The sequence below is a fragment of the Hirundo rustica genome, chromosome 7 (assembly GCF_015227805.2).
Source record: "Hirundo rustica isolate bHirRus1 chromosome 7, bHirRus1.pri.v3, whole genome shotgun sequence".
In the NCBI taxonomy this organism is placed as follows: Eukaryota; Metazoa; Chordata; class Aves; order Passeriformes; family Hirundinidae; genus Hirundo; species Hirundo rustica.
The window spans coordinates 24,379,186-24,390,297 of NC_053456.1; the positions used below are offsets into that span (position 1 = coordinate 24,379,186).

General features: G+C 44.1%; 1 protein-coding gene across 7 annotated transcripts in view; it reads right to left on the reverse strand.

Moving 5' to 3' along the window:
• Nucleotides 1-11,056, reverse strand: part of PIKFYVE (phosphoinositide kinase, FYVE-type zinc finger containing) — a 63,984-nt gene extending 52,928 nt beyond the window's left edge. For 2 of the 7 annotated variants that reach the window (XM_040069507.1, XM_040069501.1), the window contains exons 1-4: nucleotides 10,945-11,056; nucleotides 7,713-7,894; nucleotides 6,044-6,223; nucleotides 688-806 (exon numbers count right to left, since the gene is read on the reverse strand). In XM_040069507.1, coding sequence (XP_039925441.1) covers nucleotides 688-806; nucleotides 6,044-6,223; nucleotides 7,713-7,894; nucleotides 10,945-10,949 — 486 coding nt within the window. In that variant the 5' untranslated portion in view covers nucleotides 10,950-11,056. Of the gene's footprint in view, nucleotides 1-687; nucleotides 807-1,645; nucleotides 1,773-6,043; nucleotides 6,224-7,712; nucleotides 7,895-10,208; nucleotides 10,429-10,489; nucleotides 10,544-10,944 lie in introns of those variants that run through there. The other 5 variants (XM_040069505.1, XM_040069504.1, XM_040069506.2 and 2 more) reach the window with 5 other exon arrangements.
• Between the last annotated feature and the right edge of the window lie 56 nt (nucleotides 11,057-11,112).

Below are 11,112 nucleotides of genomic sequence, written 5' to 3' on the forward strand. Positions count from 1 at the left end.
AAAGCTTTTTTCTTCCTCTACCAGTCTAATTAAATGTACTTCTGCATGTTCATGTCTTGCCCACAGACATAGCTATTTATACCCTCACTTATAAATAGATGTGGATTCTTTCCTCAACTAGAGCCTCTTCTTAAAGGTATGGTCCAACTGAGCGGGTGGAGGTGAAACCAGCAAGTCAGTAGCAACCACCAGACTCTTGTCCATCTATATCAAAACGGATTAACAGGGCACACCTTTCAAGCAAATATTGCTGACCAATCAGTACCACAGTAAGCAGCAGATTTAAACCACTCCAAGAATTCTCATTACTATTTGTGACAGTCCATGTGTTTCATTGTCCACAGTTAGCCTGCTAGGGAGAAAACTATCAGGACTTTTTTTCACTAGACTGGGTAACACATAAGTGGGAGGGAGTCTAAAAAGAGAGCATCTGATCCAAGCATAAGAAGCCAAGTAAATGCAATGATTCACTCCCTCAATATGACAGATGTTTGGCAAGTCAAAAGCCAGCATCAAACAAAATTGTTTCCCCTGCATTCACACAATGCTTTTTGAGTTTGTTCACTCATCCTTCAAACATCCAGAAAAAAAAATTCCCATGATGTAGCTAAAAACAAAGCTCAGAAAAGCCCAGTAAAGAGTTAATTTTCTAGATGGTTTGACCTATAAATCCTTCAAAAGAAGTACCTGGCTCTTCCCCTCCATGATTTCTTTGAGGCGTTTTAAAACGGTGCTGAGGCTTCTTAACTGAACAGCAGTTCGGGGATCATGACCTCCAAGAGGCGGCTCTACTTTCCTTCGATTGTCTGGAAGGCAAGAGAGAGCAATATTCATTTCTTCCATGATATATCAACATTCACACCACAACACAAAGCCCCAGCAGAGGGAAAAACAATCAAGTATATGTACATTTCACAAAGTTACAATGTGTATGGCTTCTTGCCCTTGCATTCCTCTCTCCCCAAAGGAGCTTCTGATGCCAGACAGTTTGCTGTGATTGACATTTTAAGTACCACCCTCTGTGTTTACAAGAAGCCATTTAAGTTCTCTGAGAACGAAAACATCTTTCAAAGAAGTGATTTTCAACCTACTAGGTGAAGTTTGTAGTAGTCTGTTATAAAGCACTGAGGTCTCATTTTTAAAATGCCCTCTAGGGTACTAATGCTTACAAAATAATTACTACTATATACTTTTATGTATAAAATAGAATAAAATTACTACACATTCATTCTAGGAATAGTAAAAGTCAATGCTTTAACCTGAAATTACTTACAAATTACTACAGCAAAAATTAGTACTCCATTGCTCCGTTCCTATTAAAAACAGTAATTCAGAATAAAATGCATTCAAAAGTTCATGGTTTTGAGGGGGTTGAGGCTTTTTTTGTTTGGTTTGGGTTTTCTTTTCTACGAAAAACATCAGGTTGTTGAGAACTTGTACAGTCATTCTCAATTAACTATAGCAAAGAGACTCCTGAATAAGAATTTAATGCAGCCAAACTCTTTTGCTTTGAAGCATTGCTGAACAAGTTACAAATAGGCTCCTTCTCTCCAGAAAGATTTGAAACACAGCTCTCCATTTATCTGAACATTGACACATTTTCAGAGTCTACTCCCTGAACTCTGAACAGTTTAAAGTTTCTTACCGGCTTCGTTGCTCTCCATCTGGCCAGTGTTTCACTCAGCTCGCCGCCAGCGCGGGAGGAGCAGACATGGCTGCTGTGTTTCCTGCCGGAGCTATCCCCGGTGTCAGCAGCAATGCTGACTGCCCTGCCCGAAGCCCGTTAACTGTTGCTGTGCAGTAACAGCTGCGCTACTGCTTCGTGGGCAGCAGTAGCTGCCCTGCCAACGGGACTAAAACCGTGCCATTCCATGCCTCCTCTTCAGCTTCTTAGGAGGTATTTTAGTCAATCAGCTCACACTTTGCTGCTGTGTACAACAAAGAATGCACATCATTCCCTTTTTTAAGAAAAGAAGCCCATTTCTGTAACTAGCCACGTGCAATTGATCTCTTTTTAAAAATCCAACAGACTTCTGGGCAGTACAAAGTTCAGTATTTTAGGGTGATCAAGGGAACTTTATTATTTAAGAAGACATTGATAATACCAGAGAAACCTCTGGCTCCTCCTTAATTCTATCACAAGATCTATGCTGCGTTTACTTCCTGGTACTTCCTCTGAATTCAAGAGTATCTTCTTTCCAGGAATGTTGCTTCCAATTCAAAGATTTATCAGATCTACCGCCTAACTACCAATAAATCTTGTCAGGCAAGTGACTTATAAAAAGCAAACACACACAGCACTGAGGAAATGCTACAGGTAACTGTAACTCCACACTGGTGCTTTTTAGTTAAAATCCCTTTTCTCTGTTCCATAAAACAATGTCAGAAGGATGTCACCTACGTAAAAAAAACATGGCATCAGCACTAGCACCTCCTGGCCAACCTTTGTATCCTAGAGAAGCTGACTGATACTCAGATTAAAATTCAGTTGGTTCTTTTCCTTCTCAATCATGAGATTTCTCCCTTTCTGAGGAAAAACACATTGTGTAGCAAGAAAGTAAGAAGTTATCATTCCCACACAAAAGGAAACACTGTCTAAAACACCATGCTTCAAAAAGAATTCCCATGTATCAATCCCCTGATCCAAACTGCATTATTATAAGTTAAAAATTAACTCCTACAGCGAGAAAAAAAGTGAACTTAAATCAACAGTAAACATCGTCCTTCCTACATGTATTTATGGTTGCTGATCCTTCATAAAACCTAGGAAAAAAACTCTGAACTATAGAAATATATTTTTACAGAGTTTAATGACTCTATAGTATTTTAGCACTCATTTTACAGTGAAAGACAAGGCAAAAACACCACAAGAACTACTTGGTTGCAATCCAGAGCTTCAGTTTATAGGAGAGCTGACCATATACTAACACAAGAGGTAGAGATCCACACAGTTTCAACAGCAAAATACACCCCTGTCAGAAATGCCACAGTTTTGCTAATACAAAACATTAATTGCTTTTTAATTACTTGCTGCCACAGTATAAAATTTCATAATCAAGCTCACTATCACAGTTCAAACACTCAAGTCACTGCCATAGAAAGTATTGATAAGAAAAGCAGGAAAACTGTCCTTAACTTCATTTTATAACATGCATTTCCATGTTTCAAAATCTTTTTGATTAGAAAAGATGCTCTGGTAATAACTCACGCTCCACAATGGTTTCCAGTAACTACCACATGCTTTCCTCAGGCCTTCTTCCCCTTATATGATCACTGGCCATTCCCTATTACTGCCACCCTGCTACAATTGTCTAGCATTAACAACATTATCCTGCGTGACAGGGCAGCGAGCAGGAATTACTTTTACTACCCAAGCTCCCTCTGCTGCAGTCAGCATTTCCAGTTTTCCTTAAACAGGATTTGCAAGCTGTGACATTATCTCAGTGACAATAGTCTCATTATCGGACTGTTTTGGTTTATTCCAGCACCTCAAAGGCTCTCATCTGACAGCACAGCACACACATCCAACACAACCAGCTGGGCTCACAGTCCCTTAGCAGTGACACCAGCTCTGCAGCTCCAGCACACGATGCTGCAACAGACTACGCAAGAGAGAGGCCACAGAAGCCGCTGCAGGTGCTCAGCACTGGTTCTTCAGCCACACAACCCTCAGAGCACCTCTGACATAAGCCAGGCGTAGAATAGCTCCTCCTATTTTCACAAGAGCCAGTATGGAGCTATTATGTTTTTGTGTAAGCAGTCCTGAAGGGAAGCACAGAACTGAAACCCTACATAACCACTGCCAGACAGGGTCCTACAAAAGCCACCATCCTTCCATGTGTTCTGCACTTGCAGGTGTCAGACAGCACAGTCCCAGGGCAATGAAAAGATCTGCTGCACAGAGACCACGAGCTAAAGCACAGATGAGTGGTGAGGGTCAGCATCCTCAGAAGCAACATCATTTCATCACTATTTAGAGGCATCAGCCTTTTATTTATTTATTCCTTTCAGTTTGCTCAACTTGATACATTATTTAAGATCAAGTAGGCTAGAGAGACCTTTGTGAAGTGCTTATATATTTTCCTGCCTACACGTGCCCACATTATTAAGTATCTAAGTTAAGTGTCTAACCTAGAGAGACATTTACAGGCCTGTAGCCACAGGGCTACAAGAAAACTTAATAAGACACCTCACTGGAGTCAGTGCGTGACCCAACCTGCCAATAGAGATGTTTATATAAATCCCACCACTTACTTTCCTACTTTTCATTATTTAGATATGATAATAATTTCCAAAATTATTTATGCAGACCAGCATCAGCTGCAATAGCAGAAATAAAATTCTCCACTACTTAAAAAAAATCCTCAAAGACCTGATTATTCAGCACCTTTTAAGGTATAAAAAAAGGAAAGAAAGATAATTTTCCAAAGTTTGCTTCAAAAAAAGCCAACACCTGATTTTTAGAGAAGGAAAATGCAAGTATTTTTCCTCCTCTTCAAATAAAGTGAGATGGCCTAAAAAACTCCCCCAAATCTTCTCACCAACCCAGTATACTTCTACATGCGTTACACAGACCTCATGTTTGTTACAGCACCAAGGTTGTTTGGGGGAAAATACTCAACAGCAAGTCAGGCCACTTGGCACACAGTACCACAGAAATCTCTTCAAAAAGAGCAGCAATTCCTGCTTGTTCTAACTTTAGTTCTTCACAGGCTAATTCATCATCACATTTTTCTAAGCATACTTGCATCCAAACCCAGAGATATTAACAGAGGTCCTGAAAAGGAGCTGGAATAATACAGAAACGGTTCCTCCCACACACCTTAAACTGAATCTTATTCCCTGGATGCCTAATGCCATCAGAAGTCAAACAGCAAGATTATTTCTGCCTTCTGAGTATTGAACAACAGACCTCACCTGAAGGGTTCTAACATCTTATCCCCAGGCAATTTCCAAGTGATTTCCAAGAGATACCAAGAAAAAGTAAACTGGCTTATCAACCAAGAGCACATGGCTGCTCTTGAGACATTTGAGAAAATTGTTTAAGAAAGAGCCCAAGCAAACAAAACAAAAAAACCTCCCACAAATTAATCAATTAAACCCCTTAACTGATTTGCTGGAAGAAGTGCAACTAAAAAGATCGAACAGTACTAGAGGGCAAGGAGGAAGATGATCAACACGTTTAACTAAGCATGCAAATGACTTCTGTAAAAATGCTAGCTCTCTGTACTAGACTTTTGCCTGGCGACCAAAACTACACGTCTTCCAAAAAATCCCATACACATTAACAACATTTAGGATCTGATTTGCTTGCACTAGGTACCACACTCTTGGAAATACTCTCTTGCACAAGACTGTTATCCAGTTTAGCAGTTTCCTCAAGGCTATCACTAAAAGCCAACAGTAATCTGCCAGATCTCAAGAGGAGCCCCTGCAATCTACTTCCTAGCTCTTCCATAGCTTCATAAAGCCATTAGACAGTTGCACCTTTGAAATTACAATCAATTCACATACCAGCTAAAAGATTCAGTACAGAATCTGGCAATAGTTTCAGGGTTAGGCAGGACTGAAAAAAAAAAAGTCTTAAGCACAGCTTCCTATTCAATTCCCCTCAAAACTATAAGCAAAAACCTTCATTTACAACTCCCTTGAAGGCACAAACATCAAATCCATCCAGACCAAGCACTAAAGTTAGAGTTAGCACGTGAATGTTAAGAAACTAGTATCTCAAGACAAAGCAGAAATGCTCAGGATCAAAGTTCAGGTGACTTTAAAACACTGGAGGTGTTTTGGCAGCCTCTTCTGTTCCAGATTGTTTTCCAATTGAAAGAGCAGAGCCCCAACAAGAGGTTGTCTTGCTGGAACACCAAGAAGGGTGGATGGTTAGGAGGTTAAAGTGCAACCTCACTAACAGAAGCAGTGTAGCCCAATACTACATTCTGCTACCAATCACTCAGTGAACCTTTGCTCACATCCTTCCACCTCACCCTGAAGCATCCTGGCTAGTACCCCATTGCCTTATAGAACAAAGAGCTGAAATTACCCAGAGTTGCAGATGATCTTCTTTGCAGCTCACCAGTCAAGGGCTTTTTGTAAGGAATTGGTGATCTCAGAGACTGAGCCCTTGTGGGATGCTGAGGACTGGACCAGCCACCACTCAATGCCTGTGGATCACTCCGTCCTGCCTCTGCTCTCTCTGCCGGGGATGAAAGCCTGCCATCATCTAGAGTTGACAAAAAGCAAGAAACCACATGTTCAGACATGATAAAGAAAACCAGTAGTACATGCAAAGCTAGGGGTAAAAAAACCTCTCACAAGTATCTCTTTCGGATCAGGATTAAACAAAAAAAAAAAACAAATGAATTTTTAGTTTTAAAACACATCATAGAAGCAGGACAGTAGGCTGCCTTCAAGACTCAGGCTATTTCAGAAATTCCCAAACGTGAAAAGTGTAAAAAAAAAAAAAAAAAAACCAAAAAAAAAAAAAACACCACCCCTGGCAGATTATTCTTGAATATGAATGTGAATTATTCTTGGTAAATAGAGTAACTACACTTGACTATCAGCTTCTGCCTTAAAAAAAGATTTTCAGGTATCTTACAAGCCAGTACTGAGGTCACATTAAAGTTACCACAGCCTTTAATCTCCATCAGCAGATCCAGTATAAACAGGTTCTCATTGATCCCAGTAAGACGCACATTTCATGCGTTGTTTCAAGGTTGTTTTCCCATTCACTTAACAAAAGACTTTGCTGACTCCAGCTACATTTGTCAGAAAAAAATAAGTGAAGCCAATATTGATCACATTTTATGCTACTTTCAATAAATTAGCAATGACAGGTGCTATTCTACTACGCAAACTAATAGCAGTCATACCAAGTAATTATTTTTCCTTCTGCATAAGAAGAGTCTGAATAGATCAGTTTGCAAACATGAAAAGCTGTTTGGCTCTTTTCCCCCAGCCCAAACATTGTTGAAGTATGCTTAGCGGAGCTGGATAAAGAACAGACTAAACAAAAGCAGCTGACCAGTGTGCCATCTCCAGTAAAGGGATACAGAGATTTTGCACAAGGTCCGGGTGCATTCATTCACCACTCTTTGCAGGATCTTTCTTTGAAACCAAAAGGAACTCCCACAGATCTTTTAGAGTTTGCCCACTGAGAACATATGTCATGTCACATGCAGCACAAAGGCCAAAATCAAGTAACCCTATTTCATATACAAAACTTTCACAACACCTCAGACTCCTTGATGGAGAACACCTAAGCGTGCAAATTAAGTGCTGACTTCCTGCTTTATTGCAGCTCAGCTGTCACCCAGCTGCAGGTATGAGATGCACAGGAAGGTGAGGGGTGGATGAAGTCTGAAGTAGGACAAGCACACATTCTGTTCATACAGGCTAGCAGAGGGTTACTCCTACTTTCAGCCCCCCCCCAAAAATCATACAGGCAAAGGAAATTCTGATGTAAAGCTAAGAATCTATACAATATTACCTGCTAACCAGCTTGTCTTTGCCTTTCACAGGCAGCACACATCTCCAGGTGCAAGATGCTGGCTATCTTCTCTCCTAATAAAGCTCCACTACATCACCAAAAGCAAGATGCTCAAAAAAGAACTGACATCAGCCCTTTGACATTATGCTCCTGTGTTCAGAGGTGTTTTTACAAGCAGCAAACAGCATGCACAACCCATGCCCACACACCCAGCACTAACCTTTGCTGAAGCGGAAGAGATTTACAAAAGAACTGTAAGCTGATTTAAAAGGAGGCTCGTCCTGGTCAGGAGTCAGGGGTTTGAAGTGAGTGAGATGAGATGGGCTGCTGGGAGAACGAGGTAGATCACCGGTAGAGTCCAGTGTCGGAGAGCGTTTGTCATCTGCAGCCATTTCAGGTGCCCTGGAAGGAGGTCAGCAACACACATTACACACAGGGTGGTGAGACAGAACCTCTTCAGTCTTCTGAACAGGAGGTATCTCATTAGATCCCAGAGGAGAGACGTTCAGCCAGCTGACCACAGGCACCTGCTATCAGCACAGATCTAGAGTGCCAGAGGAGTCCATGCCCCCTGCCCAGGCACTGGAGAGAGAGCAGCATCTCTGCAGAGCCTAATTCAGAGTGCCCAGTTAAACATCCAGAGCAACAAAGTAAACAACCACTACACTGATGAGACACTCCAGCAGAGGTTTATGAGAACTCGAAGATTTCATATGGAAACTCTGCAGGCATGTCACACAGAAGTTTCAACTTTGACAGCTCTTCCAACGTTGTGACTGCTGCAGCCCTTGTAACAAAGCTGAAAACAGGCATGCCTGAGCAAGCAGGAGGCAGACTTGTTGTTTGGCCAGGTTAACTTCAGAATGAGAAGTAGAATGAACTGCAAACAAAAACAGGACTGAAAGATTAACTTTGGTGGGAAACTGTTTCCCTCCCCTCTGCATTACAATACAGCCCTTGTGCAAGTTACCAGGGAAGCAACCCAAACTGTGGTTTACTTCTTGTCAAATCTAGTACCTTCAAACATCCTCGTTTTCAGGAGCAGCTCCATTAAAGAAAAGACAAAAACCCCAAACCGCTTTCCATGTTAGGAGAAGCCGTACTTGTAAACCCTAGTTTCTGCATACCAAAGCCTCCATACAGCCAAGAGTCATACTTTTCCTCAACCCACACTCTTTAAGCTGAGCAGACACCCAGCTTCTTTCACAACACCTCACTCAGCCTGCACTTCTAGCCTGCTAGGCTAAGGTGCTTACTACCTTCATCTTTGTTTAAGCAAGATTTACTGAAATGTTTGACAGAGCAGGAACACAGGGAGCTGATGGAACCTATGAGTGACGGCTGATTTTTACCTGTGCCAAGGATCAAAACCCCTTATCAGCCTACTTCCTGCTTAGCAGCTGATAAATGATTTCTTAATGAAATAACTATTTCCAGTTCCCACAACTGTTCCCTAGAACTTACAGGCATATATTGCTGACTAGAATATTTTCTTCCTATTTCCAAAATCAATGTAATCAACAAGCATCACTGAAAGTGCTAACAAGCTGCGGGCAGCTCATGTGGCAAGGTTTGACTATTTCTACAAAGAATGCTGAAGAGATGGTGTCTGCAAGTCATTCACATGACTTCTCAGTGGACTTCTGCTTGTTGCTCTGTATAGGAAGCACCTTCAGCTCAGAGGTTCTTTTGTTATTCACATATCCTCAGGAAAGAAAGCAGAGAGGCATCATTTACTAAGTTTCAAGAAAAGCTTTGGTCAGGTTCTTTATGTAAGGCTGAGTCTTAGTCTTCCACATTCCTCTGCAAATCAGGGTATGTTTTGTTGTCACCAATATTATTCAAACAGGTGATTTGATTGTATTTAAACATCAGAGCTCATGGAATATTTTCCTTGAAACACACTCTTCATGTAAATTTGGAATTGTTTCTTCAATCTTAATGCAAACTAAGCTTTTCAAATGCTGAACATACAACAAAGGTGTAGCTTCACACACACTACCACATTAAAAATGCCACTATGACATCAAAAATTTTGTAGGAAACTATGTTCATATTTCAGCAATTGATTATATCCTGGCAAGATAAGAGTTACAAGCAAGTCTCTGAACTTGCATTAAATATATATATATGTGTGGGATTATAGAAAAATAAAAACTTTTTTTCAAGAGGGAACCCCCCCCCCCATAACAACTGCTTCTGTCACAGCAGTATTAGTCTAATTAAAACTATTGAAAGAATAGCATTGTACCTGGAATTAGCTCCAGAAACACCTATTTTTTTCTGTACTGTACAAGACACTAGCTCTGAAATCTATCAGCTTTTCTATGCTTTAATTGTGCTACTAAAGGGAAAACACTCCCCCCATCCCACCGCAAGAAGTAGTTCTCTGTAGAACATATGAAACGAGAAAGCAAGGTGCACACAGCGGTCAACAAGCAGAACACCCGAGTACACTCCTCACAGGATCTCGAAGCTGCAGTTTCAGCAATCACCAACCAACTCATCACCGATAAAACACGGAGTACGAGGGTGGCTGGCTGCGAGCCTCTCTCCCCACACGTACTGCTGTTCCATCCAGAGGAGCGCCGGGACACCCCGCGTCCCACAAAACTGACCACAACTGCTCAGTGCCAGAAGAACGCGGCCACTCTTTCTTACACAGACACCACTCCCGAGCACCTGGATAACACACCCAGGGTGCAAAAATACACACCCGCAATTCAAATATAATTGCGTGACACACACGCAACCTCTGCGCAGAAGACAGCCGCTTCGCTCTCCCCCCTGCGAAGGGAACACCGCCGCCTTCCCTCACCCGGGATGGCAGACCGGGAGATCACCTGCGACGGGACGGGGAGGACGCGGTGGGCAGCGACCCCCGGAGAGCCGCCGCCAGCCGCTCCCAGGGGCCGGCCCGGGCGGGCCGGAGAAGCTCGCGGAGCAAGGGGGCCGCAGAGCGGTGCGGGCGGCGCGGCCCTGGCGGGCTGTGCTCACCTGCCGCCCGCGGCCGCCGCGCCGCTGCTGGGGCGGCACCGCCGCTCTCCCTTCCCCGCCCGGCCCGGCGGCGCCGCCAGCCCCGACCAACCGCCCGCCGACCGCGCCGCTCCCCGCCCAGGCATCGCCAATCGAACCTCCGCGCACTCCACCCGCCGGCAGCGCCCGGCCCCGCCTCGCGGCCCTTCCCGGTGCTCCGCCCGGGCGCGGCACGCCCGGGCTGCTGCCTCGGGAGCCGCTGGTATTGCTGCGAGCCGGTGTGTCCCTCGAGAAGCCGTAGCACACCGTATTTCATTAATATTCCCTTCTCTTCTATTCCCGCCCCGAGGTTCCTTCCCGGCCGCGCTCCCCGCCTCGCGCCGGCCCCAGAGAGGCGCCCGCTCCCGCCCCCGGGGTCGTGGTGTCCAAACCGCCGACCCAACGCCAGCGGACGAGCCCGTGCCCGCTGTGCGTACCGCATCCCTGGGCTAGGTTGTGGCGCTCTCCCTGGGGCACGCCCGAGCCCCCCGGCGCCAGCGGGTCCCGTGTGCCGGCCGCACTCACTGCGCGGGGCTGGCAGAGCGCGGAACGGGCCCGGCCCGGAACGGCAGATGCACGCTCCGTGCTGCCGCGGGCCCCACCCA